Raw genomic sequence first — 20,229 nt, forward strand, 5'->3', positions numbered from 1 at the left:
ACTAAAATGCCTTAGAGAAACATTCAGGAGAAATATATATACAAAAAACAACCACCAGGCAAATTGTCCTCATTTAAAATTTTCCTTATGTAGACACAGCTATATCCTGATTAGATTTCTGACATTCAATATTTGGAATAGTAAACCAAAATATGCTATGCAATATGCATGTGGCACCATCAGCAAAATGGACATCACTGAATGTACAACATCAGAATAAGATTTCCTTTATAACAGGAAACAGGCAATCAAAAAAATATAATTTGTTCAGCCAGGTGACAATTTACTTCACTTCCAGGTGAAGATCATGGAACAGATCATGAATTATTGATGTCAAATATACAAGTTAAACTTTAAAAGTTAAACAAATGCTAAATAAAGTTTTACTGGGAGAAATACATTCAGAAACTAAGCTCAGTTAAGGGAACAGATGCAACACACTTATATGAAAGTGAACCTGAGGAGAGATCAGAAAAGATAAGAGACCCTGTAAAATTCAAACATTTCAAAGAAGAAATTATTCAAATGACTTGCAGATCAAGCATCAGGATAGCTGGGAAAAGACAAAAGATGAAAGCTAAAGCCTCGGGCAATAAGAAAGATTTATGATAAGTTAACACAGACTTTCAACATCAAGCAGGAAAGGATTAGATAGTTCAATAATGTAAAAAAGATAAGAATAATGTAAAAAACTGGCAAATGATAAAAAAGTAGAGGTAGCCTTAGAAAGATCACAAAAATCATGGGAGGTTTCAGCCAAGTTAGGGCTTTTTAGGAAGAAACATGAAAAAAAATTGCATAGAAGCAAATGAAGTTAATAGAAATTGGAAAGATAATACTCAAATCTTTTTTACAAAGAGGACTGCAGAATAATAGAAACATTTCTTGCAGAGGAATATATTCAGGAACTGACTTCCCTAGAAGTGAAGGACAAGAGATATTAAACCAGCTGTCAAAAGGAATAGCACCAAGCATAGATGAAATTCCTACTGAATTGTTTAAAGCTACAGAAGAAACGGATAAGATACTAAAAGTTTTACTTCATACAGAACACTATGAGGCCCAGAGATAGAAAAATATAGTTGCGTAGAAATAACTGAATCACTACCTTCAATCCTTACACAATCACAATTTTGTTAGGCTCTTACAAAGAATAAACTTCTCTGCGGAGAGAGAAATGACATATCAAAAGACAGATTTCCGAAAATGGAAGAGGACATGAGTTCAGATAGCTAAAATGGGATAGATAGTAAAGTTAATTAGATAATTTAAGATATCTTGCTTCATCACAGTACAGCTATGACTATAAGTCTTGCCAGAATGGGAAATATATAATAATGCCAGAACATCCAATTATTTCTCAGATAAACCTTTATAATGACCAAGAAGCCACTGTAAGAACTACATGTGGAAAAAATAGTTGTTCAGGATTTGGAAGCAAGTATGAAAAGGATACACATTGCTCAATTTAAATCATACAATCTATTCTTCTTCTTCTTGTGCCATATCAGTCATCGGACGTTGACGATCATGTTGGCAATCCTATTTTTGTCAACAGCCGTATGAAAAAGCGCTGCTGAGTTTTGTCCAAAGCAGTCCCTTAGGTTTTGAAGCCATTATGTTCTTCTTCTGCCTGGTTTGCCTTCAATCTTTCCCTGGAGGATTAAGTGAAGGATGCCGTATTTTTCTGGGTGTTGCATCACATGTCCAAAATATTCTAACTTTTGCTTTTTAATGACTTTATTTCCCTTTGCTTTCCCAGGTGGCTTATCACCTCATTTGTGATTTTGTTAACCTAACTTATACGTAACAGTCATCTGTAAATCCACATTTCAAATGCTTCTAGTTTCTTCAAGTGGTTTTCTGTCAGAGACCAACTCTCTATTCCGTAGAGCAGGATAGAAAAGATGTAACATCTGACAAGCATGATTTTCAGTCTTAGGCTTATGTCATGATTGCAGAAGACCTTTTTCATTTTGAAGAATGCTGTTCGAGCTTTCTCTATCCTTGTCTTTACTTCACTAATCATGTCCCAGCTTTCATGTAAATTAAAACCCAGGTACGTGATCCTTTCAACATTTTCTAATGGTATTCCTTCCGTATTTATCAGTAGTAAATGAATGGGTTGTTTGCTGATAACCATGATCTTGGTTTTTGAGGTGTTAAACTTCAAGCCATATTTTTCAGATACTTCTGAGACTCTGTTGATAAGGAGCTGGAGGTCTTCATGCTTACTGGCAAGCAGAACTGTATCATCAGCATATCTTAAATATAGACAATCTATATAAGAACAGAAAGGCTAGACAGTTGGAAACAAACCTGGAAGTTTGAAAATTTGGTATGTGCATAAAATGCTGTCTTTTGTTTGCTGAAAGTAAGGAGACTTACTTTCACATTATTTAAAAGAGAGGCACACAACAATCTTATAAAATAGATGGTTTTGAATAATCTGTGATTAAGATACATACATATTTCAGCCATTTGGGTGCACGAATAGGCACGGACTGAAACTTACTGTTCCAGGTTGAAGTAGTTCTGCAGAAATGGGAGAATTGGGGGGGAAAACCCCAACAACACTGGTAGCCAAGGAAAGAAAGGGAAGGCCCTGGGATGACCATGTGGCAGGCATGCTGATGGAATATCCTAATGGGAGAGAGGATTACAGCCTTGTCCTACTAACCCCATCCAGATTTTATTTTGCTTGAAGCCTGGAATAACTAAAATATTTCTCATTTCAGTTCTATCAAATTGTTCCTGGCTTAAAATTATTTCGTGGAAAGTCCAGAATGTGGCGGCTTGTTCTGGACTCAAAACAACATTGAAATAAAGATGAGAAGTGAAAAAAAATATGGGTTAATGTTAAATAGTAAGAAAACAAAGGGCATATCAATCCATATACTTTGTGATCATACAACTGAAAGCTGAAAGAACTGAAGGTGGTAGATAATTTTGGAATTTGGGGTCAAGAATAAAGAGGGACAGTGGACTACAGAAATAAAAAATAGATTAACCCTAGCAGGATGGCAATGGCAAACTGAGATCATGAAGAATAAAGATATAAACATGTTTTTTTTTCCAGCAGAAATGTAGAGCAGTTTTAATCCTGGACATTAAGGTAGAGTGAAAGAATAAAGATTAAAGATTTGGAGACAATTTTAAGAATGCTGTGGACTACAAAAAGAACCAAACAGTTTTGGACTAAATAAAGTCTAATGTCTCCCTTGAAGCAATAATCAGAATAGCATACTTTGGACAAGTGGTATGAGGGACTAGGGGGGAGAAAAAAAATCCCTACATTTGGGAACACTGAACAAAGTAGAAAAATGAGAAAATACCAATTAGATGAAAGGGTAGCATTAAGGAAGTTGCTGAAATGTCTTTGGAAAAGCCATGGATTATTATCTGGCACAAGTCAAGATGGAAAATATTTGTCCCTACTTATACCAGGGGGCTGAACCAAATTGGACGTTGTCTTACCTGAACGTCCCTTTTCTGGGCGCTGCGTACACTATCCATGGATGGGAGTTAATGCTTCAGCCTTTGGCAAACAACTGAGTGTTCTTTAAGACAAAAAAAGACCTTCCCCAGGGACTTCCCCTTTTCCCTTTGCCTAGCCACACCCCCAGTCCCATGATCCCCAGTCTGAGCGAAGATGTGGCGTAAAAGAAGGATCAACGACAACTAGTGGTGTAGTAACACTCATAACTTTATTAACTAAACTAAAACAACGTGGCTAACTGCATAACGGAAAACAGCCCTCTACAGTCGGGCAGGCAGCCCATAGATACGGGCGGGAATGGATAGTGTACGCAGCGCCCAGAAAAGGGACGTTCAGGTAAGACAACGTCCATTTTCCTGTACGCTGCTCCCACTATCCATGGATGGGATATACCCAAGCTTAAACCCCTAGGGCGGGGGGCTGACTGCCCACAGAGTCCTCTCCAGTCACAACTTGTTGGAGTACCCGGCGGCCGAATGCCGCTTCGGCTGAATCATAAGCGTCTATCTTGTAGTGCCGGATGAAGGGTGACAACGAGGACCAGGTTGCCGCTCTGCAGATATCCGCTACTGAAGCCTGCGTAGCCCAGGCTGCTAACGTGGCCGCACTTCTAGTGGAGTGGGGAAGAATGTTGTGCGGTAGCGGCTTGGAGCTTACGTCATAAGCTAAGGTAATGCAGGCTCTGATCCATCTGCTGACCGTGGGGGACGAGATCTTCTGGCCCATGGAGGCCGGGTTGAACGAGACCAGGAGTGCTTCAGTGCGTCGGAAGGGCGCCGTTCTGTTTATGTACGTCCGGATCGCTCGCCGGACGTCCAGGGTGTGCCACCTTCTCTCCCTGTGGTCTTTTGGCGCCGGGCAGAAGTCCGGTAGGGTAAGTTCCTGTGCCCGGTGGAACCAGGAGTTCACTTTTGGGATGAAAGTCGGGTCTAGACGGAGGACCACCGAGGACTCTCTAAAGATGCAGAGGTCCCTACGGATGGACAGAGCCGCTAGCTCTGAGACTCGCCTCGCTGAGGTGATTGCTAGTAGAAAAGTCACCTTGAAGGTCAAGTGTTTGAGGTTGACGGAAGCCAGAGGTTCGAAGGGAGGGCCCGTTAGGGCCTGTAAGACTAGGGACAGGTCCCAGGTTGGGTAACGGTGCACCGTCGGCGGGTGGAGGTTCGTAGCCCCGTGGAGGAACCCTCTGATACGTGGGTGGTGTGATAGAGTCTGGTAAGGTGCACAGGATATGACGGTTGATAGAGCTGCCGTCTGACACCTTAGGGTAGCCGGGGCCAGCCCTTTGTCTAACCCGGCCTGTAGGAAGCTTAGAATGTCCTGAACTGATGCTGAGGTGGGGTCCACGTGGTGACCGGAACTCCAGCTGCAGAAAGCCCTCCATGTCGCCTCGTAAATACGAGTTGTTGACGGGCGTCTGGCTGCCTGAATGGGGCTGACGACGCTATCAGGTAAGTTGTCCTTTTTCAGGATGACCCGCTCAAGTGCCAGACGGCTAATTGAAGCCACTGAGGATCTGGATGGTTGACCTCGCCCTGGCACAGTACCACCTGATGTGGTGGGATCACCCACGGTTGTTCCCCCGACAGGGCCACCAGGTCAGCGAACCATGGCCTTCGGGGCCAGTTTGGGGCCACCAGGAGTAGATTGGCCCTCTCTGCCAGCAATTTTCGAACCAGGCATGGGATCAACGGGATTGGCGGGAACGCGTAAAGGAGGCCCGCTGGCCACCTGCAGTGTAGAGCGTCGTGGTCCTCTGCTTGTGGCGTCGGGTAGCGTGTCACGAACCGGGGGAGCTGGGCGTTGGTTGGAGAGGCAAACAGGTCCAACACTGGCATCCCGAACCTGGCCGTGAGCTTGCTGAAGAGGTGAGGGTGGAGTTGCCATTCTGCCTGGTCTATTGTTGTTCGACTGAGCCAGTCTGCTCTTACATTGGCCGACCCCGAAATGTGGTCTGCCTTGATCGATAGTAGGTGTTTCTCCGCCCACTCGAATAGGGCCTCTGATTCCAGCATCAGGGAGCGGGATCTCGTGCCTCCCTCTCTGTTCACGTGCGCCTTGGCCGAGATGTTGTCCGTCAGGACCAGCACGTGCCGGCCCTGCACCGTGGCCTGGAAGTGGCGCAGTGCTAATCTGATCGCCCGGAGTTCCAGCAGGTTGATGCTGCTGTGCTGCTCGACCCTGGACCACTGGCCCTGTGCCACCCCGTTGTGCAGGTGTGCTCCCCACCCCCGCAGGCTCGCATCTGTGGTGAGGATCAGTCTGTCCGGGTCTAGGAACTCTGACCCCTTGGAGAGTGCGCTGGATGTCCACCATTTGAGAGAGCGTCTCACCTTGGGGGTGAGGGTAACCTTGCGCTTCGAGTTTGCCCTCCCCGAGCGTTGAAAGGGGAGCACTGGAGGGCCCTCGAGTGTTTGCGTGCCCACGGAACGATGCCGAAACAGGAAACCATCTTCCCCAGCAGGCATGATAGTTGTAGGAGGGAGGCCCTCCTCCCTGCCTGGACTCGGATGGCCAGTTGTTGGAGATTCTGGACCCTGTCTGGTGAAAGGAAGACCTGGCCTCTGGTGGAATCTATCACTGCCCCTAGGTGCAGGATTCGAGAGGATGGGTAAAGTTGGCTTTTCTCGAGGTTGATAGTGAATCCGTGGGTTTGGAACGTCTCGAGGACTAGGTGTCGGTCCCTGACTGCCTGGTCGTGGGTTGACGAGAGTATCAGGATGTCGTCTAAGTAGCAGAGGACTCGGACCGGGACGGCCCGGAGCTTGGCTGCCACCACCGCCACCAGTTTGGTGAAGGTGCGGGGTGCTGACGACAGTCCGAAGGGCATGGCCCGATACTGGAAGTGCTGCCCGCCGTACTCGAACCTCAGGAACTGCCTGTGGTCCGGGTGAATGGGTACGTGAAGGTAGGCCTCCCGAAGATCGACTGACTGGAGGAGGTCCCCCTGTCTCACCCCCGTTAGGATTGACTGTAGTGAGTGCATTTTGAACCTGTGGTATCGCACAGACAGATTCAGCCTTTTTAGGTTTAAGATGGCTCTCCATCCCCCCGAGTTCTTGGGGACAAGGAATAGGCTCGAATAGAACCCGGAGCCCTGGAGGGCCGGTGGTACTGTCTCTATAGCTCTGACCTCCTGAAGGTGGGTCAGTTCTTGTATCATCAGCGCCCGCAGTTTGGAGGACTGTGGGACAGGGCACCGCACGAATCGTTGCGGCGGCGCACCTACAAATTCTATTGATAGTCCAAATGAGGTGGTGCGCCTTACCCACGAGTCCGATGTTGACCGGGCCCATTGCTGGTGGAAGAGAAGCAGTCTTCCCCCTATGGGCCCCTCGGTCCTGGAGTCACTTGCCTCTTCTGGTGGGTTTGAAGCCTGCCCCCCGGAAGGGTCTTCTGGATTGTTGATTCCTGCCCCGGTCTCGGAAATGTTGTCTATCTTGTGATCTGTCGCCTCCCAGGTAATTGGAGCGTTGTGAGAAGGACCCCCTGGGCCCTGAGCCGGGGCGAAAGGGCTGTTGGACCGGATAAGGTGAGTATCTCCGCTCGTGGCGGCGGTAAGACGATGGCAAAATCTTCCTCTTGTCCTTGTTCTCGACTAGGACAGGATCCAGGGCTGCTCCAAATAGGTTGGGAGCCTTGTAGGGAGCTGCGGCCAGCTTCCATTTGGCTTTGAGGTCCGCCTTCCAGGGGCGGAGCCAGAACAGCCTCCTTGCCGTAACGGTGGAGGCTAGAGCCCTTGAAGCGAACTTTGCTGAGTTCAGGGAGGCATCTGATGCGTACTCAGTGGCTGCTATAATCTTATTGATGTCTTGGTGCAGCCGGGTGTCGTCTGAAGGGAGTCTTTCTTGCATCTGGCGAAGCCAGATGAGGGCCGCTCTGTTGAAAAAGGACATGGCTGTGGATGTTCTGATTGCCCAGGCCACTGCCTGATGTGCTTTACGGAAGGCCCACTCCGTCCTCTTCTCCTCCACCTTGAGCCCATCCAGTGCCTCTGAGGAAACTAGTGATGGGGATGATAGTGCTGCGACCGGTTGGTCCACCGTCGGGAGGAGTAGTAGGTCCTCTAGTTCAGGGGCCGAGCAGTAAAGTTTCTTGTCTAGGCTACTCGGTGTAGTTTGAGAAGCTGGTTGCCCCCAAGCATTTTGGATGACGTCAGAAAATATTTGAGGACAGGGGATGTAGTCCTTCTCCTGCTTCGAAGACTTGAAAAGGGCATCGTGTGGCCCCGCTGTAGAGGGTGGGGTTGGTTCTACGTCCCCCGGCATACCCAGGTTAGTTGTGAGTCTCGCCTTGTGGAGGAGCGACCTAAATAGTGACGGTCGAAAAAGCCCGGAGAAGACTGGTGTGTCCGGGTTCAGCCCTTCGTCTTCTGAGAACTCGGTGTCCTCAGGGGCCTCGTCTGCTTGGTCTGACTCCTCAGAGGAGGATTCTGGTGCTGCGGGGGCGCGGGACTTGTTCTGGACCTGTTGGTGTGGTCCCTGGACCTGTGCCAGCTGCGGAGGAGGTACCGCCTGCTGCCAACTGGCGTCTAGGAAGGATGACAATGCCGTGGAGAACATGGCTTGGAAATCCAACTGTGTGGGCGGTGGTGGTGCCCCTTGCGCTCCTACGCCCGGGCCCCGAGACGGCCCTGCCGGGGAGAAAGGAGCTGGCCCGCCCCGTACAGGGGTGGGGGTTCCATCCTGTTGGGTCCCTCTCCCCATTACAGTCGGGGTCACCGGGGTCTGGGCCAACTCCGTCCAGGAGACCGGTGCTGGGTCTGCCTCTCTGGGTGTGGTAACAGTCGTGCTCTCTGGCCCTGGCCCCTTGTTAGGTGACAACTCCAGTGCCCTCTGGGACTTAGCGCACTGTCGCTCTAGCGCCTGATGGCGTCTTTGGGCATCCTTGTCCTGGAAAGTCAGCCCCCCTCCGGATTTGGATTTGCGGTCGGTACCTTCAGACTGTTTCCGGGCACTCTTCTTGGAGGACTTAGCCCCCTTGCGAGGCGGGCTTAAGTCCAGTTCTGGATCTGAGGAAAAAGGGTGGTCAGACATGGCCAATTGTTGAGTAAGACCACCCCTCTCCGTTTGTGCCCGCAGTCTCCAAGCCGGGTGTTGGTACTGGTGAGGCTTGACCGCTCTGCGCCTTCGATTGGGAGGTGGCAGCTGGGAGCCCGAAGGTCTCACCCGCTAACCCCCCCTTTTTTTTTGGTTGTACCGCCCTAGAGGGAGGGCGTAGAAGAGCCTCTAGGGGTCGGTGGAGGCCTCTGCTCCCAAAATGGCGGCCCGCGTGGAATCCAAGATGGCGGGCGCCACGTGGTGCTGGCTTGGGTGCCCTCCGCCGGCTACGGTCTTATGCTGGAGGCCCGAGGGTCCAGCCAGCTGCCGTGCCTGATTGCGCTGGGTTCGATCTCCTGTAGCGCGGCGGCGGTTGGCAGGGCTAGCCGGGCGAACCGCGGCTGCACGCTGCTTTATTCGGCTCGAGCGGCGTGGATCCGAGCCGCTCGCTCTTCTCTATGCCCCGCACAGCTGCTGGTTGCTTCAGTGAGGCTGGGGCTTCAAGCAATTTGGAATTTGGCACCGTGTGTAAATGAGCAGCGTGGGCGGCTCGGCTTTCCGATCCGGCGCCCAGCTGATCAGCGCTGTTGCGAGCGGCGCTTCAGCGAAGTCAAAATACAACGAAAAAAATTAAAATAAAAGGAAGACCCCGAGGGAAAAGGATACTCAAAAATAAAATAAAATCCTAAACGCCCCTGAGGAAGGGTGAAGAAAACTCAAGGAAAAACCCCAGGAATAAGGGAAACCAATACCTTAAAGCCGGAGCTCCCGGAGAACACTTCAGCGTTGCCAAACAACTGAGCGAAGACTGGGGATCATGGGACTGGGGGTGTGGCTAGGCAAAGGGAAAAGGGGAAGTCCCTGGGGAAGGTCTTTTTTTGTCTTAAAGAACACTCAGTTGTTTGCCAAAGGCTGAAGCATTAACTCCCATCCATGGATAGTGGGAGCAGCGCACAGGAAAATGACATCTAATTAACATCACCTGAACCAAATGGTGTATATAAGGGTAAGACAGTTCAAAAATGTCAATTTCTTCTTTGGTGAACCAAAAATTTCCAGTGGTCAAGCTTATTCAAAAGTGCAAATCCACCATTCCACCCTAAAATGTAATTTGCTTACAATTAAGGTTATTCCAGAATTTTACTAATCCAGCATGTAGCTGAACATATGGAGGAAATCAAATTGGATGTAGAAGAGGGCCACAGAGGCAGCTCCATCCCTTTCTGATCTTCAGAGGTTCGGCTGGAAATCTCAAATCAAAATTACTTGTTTGAACATCAGTGAAAAAAACGTAGTACTAACATTTCAGATCAGTATGAGTAGCGCTTCCCTTCAAACATTTACGTTACACAAATTGGGGAGAATAAGAAACAATATCTTCATACTCTATCCAGTTTGAAAGTTTTACATATTTAGCTGAACATCTGAACAGGCCTTGTAAGGATTCTATTCAGATTGTAGCTTTGTGCCAGAACTATCACCAGGCATCCCGCTTTCCAGAGCTCTCAGGCCCAATACAGAAGCAAAGTTTGAATGACTGATACCAATGTACTTACTCTCTAAATCTTCGGCTATGGATTTTGGGAAAGCTGGGTTTCAGCTGTGATGGAGCAATTGAGTTTTGCATGGAGCCACTAGATTCTGTACATTTCAAGTCCACTTCTGAACTACTCTGCGTCAGAAGTACCGGGTCCTCTGCAACTTCTTTTACAACTTCTAAGTAAAAGGAAATTGTATACACAAATGGTTATTTTTCTCCTTAATACATCAGAAGCCTTAGAAATATTATTGACTAATGTAGGCCAGTATAAATCTATTTATTTATTATATTTCTATACCGCCTTTCTCCCGTAGGACTCAAGGCGGTGTACAGTCAAGAAAAATATAGACACACAAACATCATAAAATTGCTAATTAAAATTATTACTTATAATTAATGAATTAATTACTAATAATTAATGAATTATTAAAGTGAAACTGGCATGAAAAGTGACAGGCCACATGAGGAGAGATTACAGAAAGGAAAACCATAGAACAGAATATCTTACATATTTCTATTTAAAGTTTAAGTAATCTTTGTATGTAAAACAAATAGTTAACATTTAAAATAATCACATCAACATGCTTCAAAGGCAAGATGTTTCATATTTATAACTACAGGTAGTCCTTGATTTACGACCACAATGGAGCCCAAAATTTATGTTGTTAAGCAAGACATTTATATGAGTTTTGCCCCATTTTATAACCTTTCTTGCCCCAGTTGTTAAGTGAATCACTGCAATTGATAAATCAGTAACCTAGTTGTTAAGTGACTCTGGCTTCCCCACCAACTTTACTTGTCATGTCACAAAAGGGGATCACAAGACCTTTGGACACAGCAATGGTCATAAATATGAACCAGTTGCCAAGCTTCTGAATTTTGAGCACATGATCATGGGGATGCTACAATGGTCATAAGTGTGAAAAACAGTCATAAGTCACTTTTTCAGACCCTTTTTGAAGGGTCACTGAATGAACTGTTGTAAATCAAAAACTACCTGTAGTAAGTTAAAATCGATACCATGTTGGAGAATGCTCAATCCATTCATCTGAAAGCCAAAATGAATGATCTCCATGCAATATTCGAAACACAATTACTAACAAGTTTTCTTATTTTCCTTTATTCCATGTTCTCATTACATTTTATATTTAATTTATTGTTAAACTTTATATATTGCTTGAGAAGGGACTGAAGAATGTGATACACATATACTAAATGTATGTAATGTGCTAAATATATATATGTGTGTGTATAGTTATAGATTTTAAATGTATAACTAATTTTAAATGTAACTATAATTTTTTTTTTAATTTGATTTATATGCCGCCTTTCTCCGGAGACTCAGGGTGGCTTACAGTGCGTTAAGCAATAGCCTTCATACTTTTGTATATTTTATACAAAGTCAGCTTATTGCCCCCACAAACTGGGTCCTCAATTTACCTACCTTAAAAAGGATGGAAGGCTGAGTCAACCTTGAGCCTGGCAAGATTCGAACTTACTTTAATTGCAGACAGCTGGTGTTAAATTACAGTGCTTTAGTCTGCAGAGCTATCCAGGCTCAACTAAATTATAGTTATTGTTATATTTACATTTGAAGTCAGATACATTAAAAATTTGATTAAAGCATAAAACAGAAATACTATATCTTCTTTGCACTTTCAAGCCCTTTAGGTTATATGAGAAGCTAATTCTTTACTCTTCCTGTTTTAAATTTAACGGTGCCTTTTGCTTTTGGAAAACCTGGCAATTCTAGATGCCAATTTAAGATATAAGCCTGGTGCAATGAAGACCAACCTTGTCCACTGCAGGTTTTAACTATCTACAAAAGGCTCAAAGATGGCAATTACATCTGCAAAAGGAAGATGAGAATTTTTAAACAAGATTTTTTGTGCACACTGTAGGAAAAAGCAATGTCTAGGCTTACGTGCAGTAGCAGCTGTTTCACAAACAAGCCACACCAATTATTCATTAACACATTTAAAAAAAAAATACAAGCACCTGGACCTGACTGGTTGCCGATGAACCCTGTATCTTCTCTGGGGGCTTTACAAAATTGCGCGTCATCAGGAACAAATTCTGCATTCTGCTCAACAGCATCAGCTTTCTTCGGTATAGCCATCTGTTCTAAAATGTGTTGCTGTTTTCGCTGTTCTCTCTCCTTCAAAATAATCTTAAAAAGAAAATACTTGCATTAGGCTCTCCCGAAATAAGATTAACTGGTTTCTGAAACGTTGGCAGGCAAAATTTAACTACTTTAGGATCCTTTTTTCTGACTTCCCATGAAAGGTAGTAAGACAAGTGAATAGATTTTAAATATGTGGAAATACTGAATTCTTGTTCAATCCACTTGCTCAATGGGATGGGTTGAAACGAATGCCTTTAGTAATATAGGCTTTTAGTGATTCCCATTAGGTCAGATTTTATTCATGTTGACCCACCATGGGCCAAATATCTAGAGGGTCACTTGTCCAAATCCCTGAGGAAGAACAACACCTCTCTCTTAGCAGCTAAATAGGATGAAAGAAATTGGCTAGACGTTTTTCCCTTCTCCTTCTGTGGAATTTTCTTGGGAGACATGACTAACTGTGAAGAAAGAAATAGAGGAATCTAAGCTCAAATTGTGAATGAAATCTTCCAGAATGCAGAAAAAAATCTGACTTATGCAGACTTCTAGGTGCCCAAATATTCAGAAATAATAGTATTTGGATTTTATTTTATTTCAATAGGCACTAAGCCAGTAACGGCGAACCTTTTCGGCACCAAGTGCCCAAACCGGAATGTGTGTGCATGTACGTATGTGTGTGCGTGCTGGAGCACCAGAAACCCAAAGGCAGCTGGCCAGCACGTGCATGCCTGTTTTTGGGTGTTTTTTGGTCCATTTCAGGCTGTTTTTTGGTCCATTTCAGGCTGTTTTTTGGCCATTTTCAGGCTGTTTTTGGGGCTGTTTTCAGGCCGTTTTTGGGGCTGTTTTCAGGCCCGAAAATGCCCAAAAAACAGCCTGGAAATGACCCAAAAATGGCCAAAAAACAGGCATGCGTGTGCTGGCCAGCTGTCTTTGGGTTTCCGGTGCTCCAGCATGTGTATGCCTGTTTTTTGGGCATTTTTTGGCCATTTTCAGGCTGTTTATTGGACATTTTCAGGCTATTTTTTGGGCATTTTCGGGCCTGAAAATGGACCAAAAAAGGCCTGAAAACAGCCTGAAAATGGCCATTTTTCAGACAGTTTTCAGGCCGTTTTCTGGCACTCCGGCACCCACGAAGACAAGCTGGCTTGCATGCATGTGCACGCCGGAAACCAGAAGAACAGCTGGCGATGGCGCGTATGCCCACAGAGAGGGCTCTGGGTGCTACCTCTGGCACGTGTGCCATAGGTTCGCAATCACAGCAGTAAGCAAACCTCATTCAATTTCTTTCAAAGCTAGTCTTTCTTCTAATACCTCATTAACATTTTGTGCTAAGCCTTCCCATTGTGTTTTTGTTAATACTTCTTTTTTGAACCTCATTTTTTTAAAAAACTAACATCCCTCATGCTTTCTTTACTGTGTATTCTTAGTAAACTTTCAGTACTATTTTAAACAGATATATTTTGCCACTTTATGTCTTATGCAGATTACAATGTGGTAACATGCATCAGAAGGCCTTGGTCTTTACAGACTAAAAATACCAGGTATTAGTTTAAATGCCCTTAAATTCCTTCAATTGCAAAAAAAGGGAAAACATTTTCATACTTTTGGCCTTAGTGCTACAATCCTGTTTAAGAAAAATAAAACAAAATGGTGGTAACAAACACTAAACTGAAGACTATTTGTTACATCACCCTGAACTGTTCTATTGGATGAGGCAGACCTGGTGGTGTAGTTTTACAGGAGTAGAAGGGTTATTACACATCTCTAACAGGCAGTTGCTAATTGCAACATTTAAATTAAGAGAGAGATAAATCCTATGAGAAAACTATGGCGTTATATTAACATGAATAAGTATCTTTTTAATGTTAAATTAAAAGATAGTTCACAGGAGGATACTAATGTTATGTTACTGTGTCAAAATAAGGTATCTTATACATTTGATATTCCTGATCATTTCAACAGCCTGTCCCCAAAAAACACTTTCAGCAATTCTACCTTAACAGTGAATTCACTCAAATTCTATCTTACCCACATCCCTAAGGATTAATATATTAGTCCTTAATATGTTTTTATAGCAACAGTTTGAAGAATTTCATATGTATTAAATATTAAAGAAGGCCAAAGCATCTACCACAGTGTTTCTCAACTACGGCAGCTTTAAGACATGTCAACTTCAATTGCCAGAATTGTCCAGCCAGCCTGGGGAATTCTGGGAGCTGAAGCTCACACATCTTCAAGTTGTCACGGTTGAGAAATGCTGGTAGGCAAAGGAGCAACAGTTACACTATACTGTACTTGGAGTGGTTAGATGAATGTACCTTTTTTAATGAAGTTGGCTTCTTTGGCTTTGGGACTTCTCTCTGCTTCCCCTTCTTGACCAATGGAGAACTAGAGTCCAAGGGATTGTGTGGAGTATTTTTCTGAATTGACGGTGAAGTTTTTGTCACTCTGAGAGATTCCTTTGTGGGCAATGTTACTCCACCACCAACTGAAACAAATATAAATATGTAAATATAATCTGATGGAGGCTTTAAATCTGAAGCCATTACTTACATTTGAGTGTAATTCAGGTTTAGCAATGAATTTATCACATGAACTCAAGAATATGTAACAGAACAGCTTCCTTTCTTTATGTAGCAATACATTACACAAGCCTTCTCTTGGGAATATGGTAGTTTTAGAAAAGTAAACGGCTGCCAATTTCTTCTGCCTTGTTTTTACCAATTTTAGCTAAAAGTAATTAGTTGTTTATATCACTATTTTTTTTAATGATAAAATATTATGGTTTGTATTCTCTCTTGCACCTTCATCCACTCAACTGCAGATTGCTCCGGCAAGTGTTTATGGTCAGTCTTACCTTATTACTTCAAATAAACCAGTTTGGTGTTTAACACTAAATGTTTAAATTACCGTATTTTTCAGACTATAAGGCACCCCGGACTATAAAACACACCTAGCTTTTGGGGAGGAAAACAAGAAAACAAAATCTCTGCCTCTGCCTCCCAGCATCCATCCGGTATTCATCTGGCCTGTTCACCGCAGCCCATTCGCTGCAGCCCATTCACTGTCACAGCCTGTTCAGTGCGGCCCATTTGCTGCTGCCAGCGAGACCTGATCGCCGCCGTCGCGGCCCGTTCTAGAACAGCCGATCGGCACCGCACCAAACCCCATCCCCACCACAATATTTGCTGTATAAATCACACAGACATTTCCACCCATTTTTTTTTGGGGGGGGGAGGAAGTGCATCTTATATTCTGAAAAATACGGTACATTTAAGAAATCATGAAACTTTTCATTGAAATTCAGTGACATTGCATTTCAGATCTATAACAGAGTCTGACCACACTTATTGTAATATCTTGTGTGATATATTCAGACTGCTCCCACAAACTTTTGTGGAGCAGTCTGCATTATCTTTCATAGCCATCCAGTGTTTAAGTCTGTCAACCTAATGGTAGATTACCCACAAATCATGATAATAATAATTAATTATTATTTCAATGGTGGAAATACTATCAAAACTATCTATACTTGGGCCTTATCTATGATATAAAAGTGGACCATTTAGACTGAAAAACATTAAAGCTAATGAGCTATGCATTATATCCCCATAGTGGTTTTGATAGATTATACCTGCCCCACATAATGGAGGCAGAGGTTTACTTCAAATCAAACTATTGAAGAAGAAAAGCATGCATCAGCAGATTACATAAAATACATCCAAGAACAAGCATTGATGCAAATTAAAAATTGAAGCTTATGTATAGGAAAACAAAACAAATATTGAAATAATGTAATAAAAACAAGGACAAAATACTGGCAAGAAAAAGCATTATATGTGATGCATATGACAATCAATATCAGCTAAAGAACTGGTAGCTTTGACTTCACATTGCTGTGAACAGATAATAAAATGATATCCTTTCTCTGAATGTTTTCTTCCTATTCCTTCTATTGAAGTCTTTCAATAATTACCTCACCTTACAAGATATGAAGTACAAAATAGAAAGAGTAATAGATTTGAATGTCATCATCTAGAGAAACAGTATCAAAAGCATACCTGAAAGCACCAGAGGTTTAAATGATTGATGTAATTTTTCTGCATGCTGTTTTTCTTCCAAAACTGCCAGCATACCTCCTAAATCAAGCTGTACGGGAATCTGACTCTTTTTTCTGTTTTTCTTAGATGGCAGAGTACCCTGTAGGAAGTACAATAAATAAATAAATAAATAACCCTCCAGTTTTTCTCCCATTCCAAATTTTATCTAAGAAATAAAATGTGAGCATACGTATCCAGCAATATTTGTATAACTCACAAGCAAGTTAATGTAACACAGAAAGAACAAATTTACCTGCATTTTCTTTTTTTCTATTGGAGCTGGTGAATCCTGTTTGCCTGTTTTTCTTGTTGATAATACATTTGGCATAGGTATTATTAATTCCTTTGGAGGAGAACGGTCATGAGACTCAAAGGCAGACAGCTTTGTGATTACCTTGGAAAACAAATACAATGAAAAAGTATGAAGGGTGAAAATCTATGGCTCAGTTGAGTAATCTAAACACAAGTAGTCCATGTTTAGCAATTGACTTGTTTCACAACAGTTTGTAGTTACAATGGTGATGAAAAAGAAACTTTGCAACCAGTCTTTTTATTTACAACCTTTGCAGGTCTGTAAAGCAAAGGAAAACTGAAGTAAGAACATACACATTGTTGCTGTTTCACTTAGTAACCACATTGCTGGTTACAAAACAAGGACTACTTGTAGATTTTAATTCACTGATTTAAGTTCTTATGAGGTAACAGCCTTCAAACTTCATGAGTTAACAGGATTCTAGTTACTAACTCCAAAATTATGACGACAGGTTTGGATTCAACTGATATTCCATGGATGCTTTCACATGTGCATCTATTCCTGCTTCAGTTCTTTAGTTTCAAATATCTCTCTGTACCATATGTGATAAGATTGTCCATCCCATCTTGCATGCGTGGGGATGTTGTCATCAACAAACAACTTTGGGTCCAAGTAATTACCAAAGCTTTTCTAATGTGTGTAGAGCAGCCATTCTTAATACATTGGGGGCCATGAAGCAATTTTGAGACTATAAGGTGTATGTTTCACAAAATACCTTCCATGGGTACTTACCTATTCACAAAAATTGCCAACCATAAAATCGAGCAAGACACCCTTTTATGAAAATGCAAACCAGCAAGGATATTTTTCCAAGATAATTTTCTAACGCTGCAGCTCTCTAATATTTTTATTTTCTAAGAAACCCTATGAGGAGTGCTTGTAGCCTTCAAGAATTTTGGTTAAGAAAGGTGATATTGATACTTCGTATCATATCACCTTCCTGTTCACTGGATTGCAGAACTGGTGGAGACAAAAGAAATTTCTGTCAGTGTATCTTCCTCTTATTTTTATTCCCAATTTCTTTATTATGATTGATATCATTTATCAGTGTACTGATAAATGAAGTCCACTGCATTTATTTTTCATGATATTTAATACACTTGAGCAAAGTGCTCAGGACCAATTTGAAATGAAAGAATAAACCCCAGCCATTAAAAAAATGATGCTAAATTTACTTGGCATTGGATCAGCTTTTTCTCCTTTTTTTGTATGCCATTTTTTTTTCTTTTTTGTTTAGTACTGGACATATGTTTTTGTTTCATTTTGTTTGTTTTTCTGTTTTGCATTTTACCTTTTATGATGAAACAAATATACATAAAAAAATAAAAGATAATGAATACTCATTTAAAAGTGAAAATAGAGACAAATAATAATTCTTACTTTAGCCTTCTCAATAATAGGTGTTAAACAAGGAATATTTTCAGTTGCCTGTTTATGTTTTCTGTCAAAAGCAGCTGCTAAATCTGGGAATTCTTCAACATCCTACGTAAATCAAAGTAGATTGTTTGAGTAGATCTGGGTAGGAAACGATTTATTTATTTACAAATACAATTCAGAGTCTGCCTAACTCCTGAGATTTTTAAATGACTCACAATTAAAACAAGAATACCACCCACCCCTCGAAAGAAAATCATAAGCAGTTCAAAGACAAACATATAAATAAAAGACCCATCTAAAAGAAGCTCAACCATTGCTCTGCCCCAAGTTTTGGGTAGACAGCTAGGCGTAATAGCTCCCTGAATATCACCAGGATAGAACCCACTTGAATTTTCTTTCTCAAAGCAACACAAGCCTTTTCTAACCATGCTGCAAATATTGGTTATATGTTTTCTTACCATTTTAAAGTGGGAAACACAAAAGAAAAGGTGTAAGGTACATAAGACAGAAAAACCCTATAATACCGCCACCGAAGCTCAAACTGAAATTCAAAGGACTATTCATATAAATGATAAGAGTTCTATCCTACAGTGGCCTTGGCCTCCAAAGATTATTTATCTCTGGTTTAAGCTATATTACACTATTCCCTAGAAGCAAGCCTTCCTTTTCCCTCTCTCCCATTATAGTATTATGACGGGTTCTAGGTTCTGAATATTTTTCCTTCTTTTTATATGAAGTGATTAAAAAGAGAAGCAACATCTGTTTATGTAAAGAAACAATATTTCTAATTTTGATGATATAATTGAGTAACTAAGTTGACGTAATAACTAAGACTCTCCAATTTCCGATTCTGAATTCTCAGGATTGCATCTCACATCTTTCATATATCCACTAGGCATATTGGTTTAGTAACTAAAGGAATATGAAACATATGTTTCAATAGTCTTGTGTGTTAAATTATGAAGGATAATGTACTTGAAAGTTTTTGAACTCTAAAGCAGAATATAAATACAAAACAAAAGCACATGAACTAGCCACTAACCATTTTCAAAAGCTATTATTTATTTATTAAACTTATATGTCACCCCTCTCAGAAGAAACCCCAATGAGAGATTTAAGAATGTGCAGCTGAAATCAGTTGAAGCAATCTATTTTTAATGTAATATTATAGTTACGCTCCAAGATGCATTTTCAGTGGGTTTTACTAAGCTAAGGGCATTAAGCAAAACCGTTCTCTCATGCCCTCTACTTTTACTGTGTGTATGTGCCTCTGTATTTGTTTGTTTGTTTCACATTCAGGGAGGAAAACAAATCCCTAATGTTGTTAAAGATATTATAAAGTTTTTAGTGGAAACAGTACTAATCCAAAAGTTATAAACTTGAAGAAAAACTATTATTATACACTATATCAGTTTAACACTTAAAAGTATTTTCTACTTAGTAGTAGAATGTATAACTTTTATAAGATGATTGATTTTCTCTCTCCACTTATGTACTATCATTATTACACATGGCATTAACAAGTAAAATAAAAAGGGAAAAGATTTATTTTTAAATAGGATCTAACATTTTAAATAATTAAGGGAAGAAATTTATACTAAAGCCTGGAATTTAGGCTTAATTTTTATTTGACATAAAATAAAATTTATATGATTTTTGATTGTCGTGTGAAGTTTAAATTATAATTATTTTTTATTTCTTTAAATTATGCTGTGCTATAATTCCTTCACAAGCACATAAATAAATAAATAGTTGAGTCAGATAATTAGCTTTAGCACCTGAATTCTTGGAGGGTCTTGAATTAAAATCCTCTGGATATGAAGCTTCTCTACTTCACTGCATGATCTGGTTTTCTTTTTCTTCTTCTTCTTCTTCTTTTTATTTGCTGTTTCTTCAAGGTTACTTGCATTTTCTCTTCTTTCTGATTGCTGTATAAATAGAAGTAAATATAATTTCTTAGGAGAGATATAAAACAAAGCCAAGACTGTATTGTAGAGTATGATCCTTTTATTTATTGGATTATTGTTATCGTGAGTTGCCCAGAGACGTTTAAGATGGGTGGCCATATAAATATTTTAAATAAATAAATGTAGATAAATAATAAGTATAAATAGAAGAAGAGGTATGTAGTGAAAGTCAATGAAAGTTGATCAGGAGAGTCATTATGCAGAGAAAAAGAAAGAAAAATGTGGGTTACTTAATCTCATATATTCATTTAAAACATTTTTATACCACT

At 41.8% G+C, this 20,229-nt stretch overlaps 1 protein-coding gene across 3 annotated transcripts in view; it reads right to left on the reverse strand.

Moving 5' to 3' along the window:
* SECISBP2 (SECIS binding protein 2) overlaps positions 1-20,229 on the reverse strand; it is a 35,680-nt gene that overhangs the window by 5,914 nt on the left and 9,537 nt on the right. For all 3 annotated transcript variants that reach the window (XM_034410033.2, XM_087886024.1, XM_034410034.2), the window contains exons 8-14: positions 19,772-19,921; positions 17,997-18,098; positions 16,557-16,697; positions 16,265-16,403; positions 14,522-14,691; positions 12,077-12,248; positions 10,095-10,254 (exon numbers count right to left, since the gene is read on the reverse strand). In XM_034410033.2, the coding sequence (XP_034265924.2) occupies positions 10,095-10,254; positions 12,077-12,248; positions 14,522-14,691; positions 16,265-16,403; positions 16,557-16,697; positions 17,997-18,098; positions 19,772-19,921 (1,034 nt within the window). The remainder of the gene's footprint in view (positions 1-10,094; positions 10,255-12,076; positions 12,249-14,521; positions 14,692-16,264; positions 16,404-16,556; positions 16,698-17,996; positions 18,099-19,771; positions 19,922-20,229) is intronic.

The sequence above is a fragment of the Pantherophis guttatus genome, chromosome 2 (assembly GCF_059756535.1).
Source record: "Pantherophis guttatus breed Tessera chromosome 2, ASM5975653v1, whole genome shotgun sequence".
In the NCBI taxonomy this organism is placed as follows: Eukaryota; Metazoa; Chordata; class Lepidosauria; order Squamata; family Colubridae; genus Pantherophis; species Pantherophis guttatus.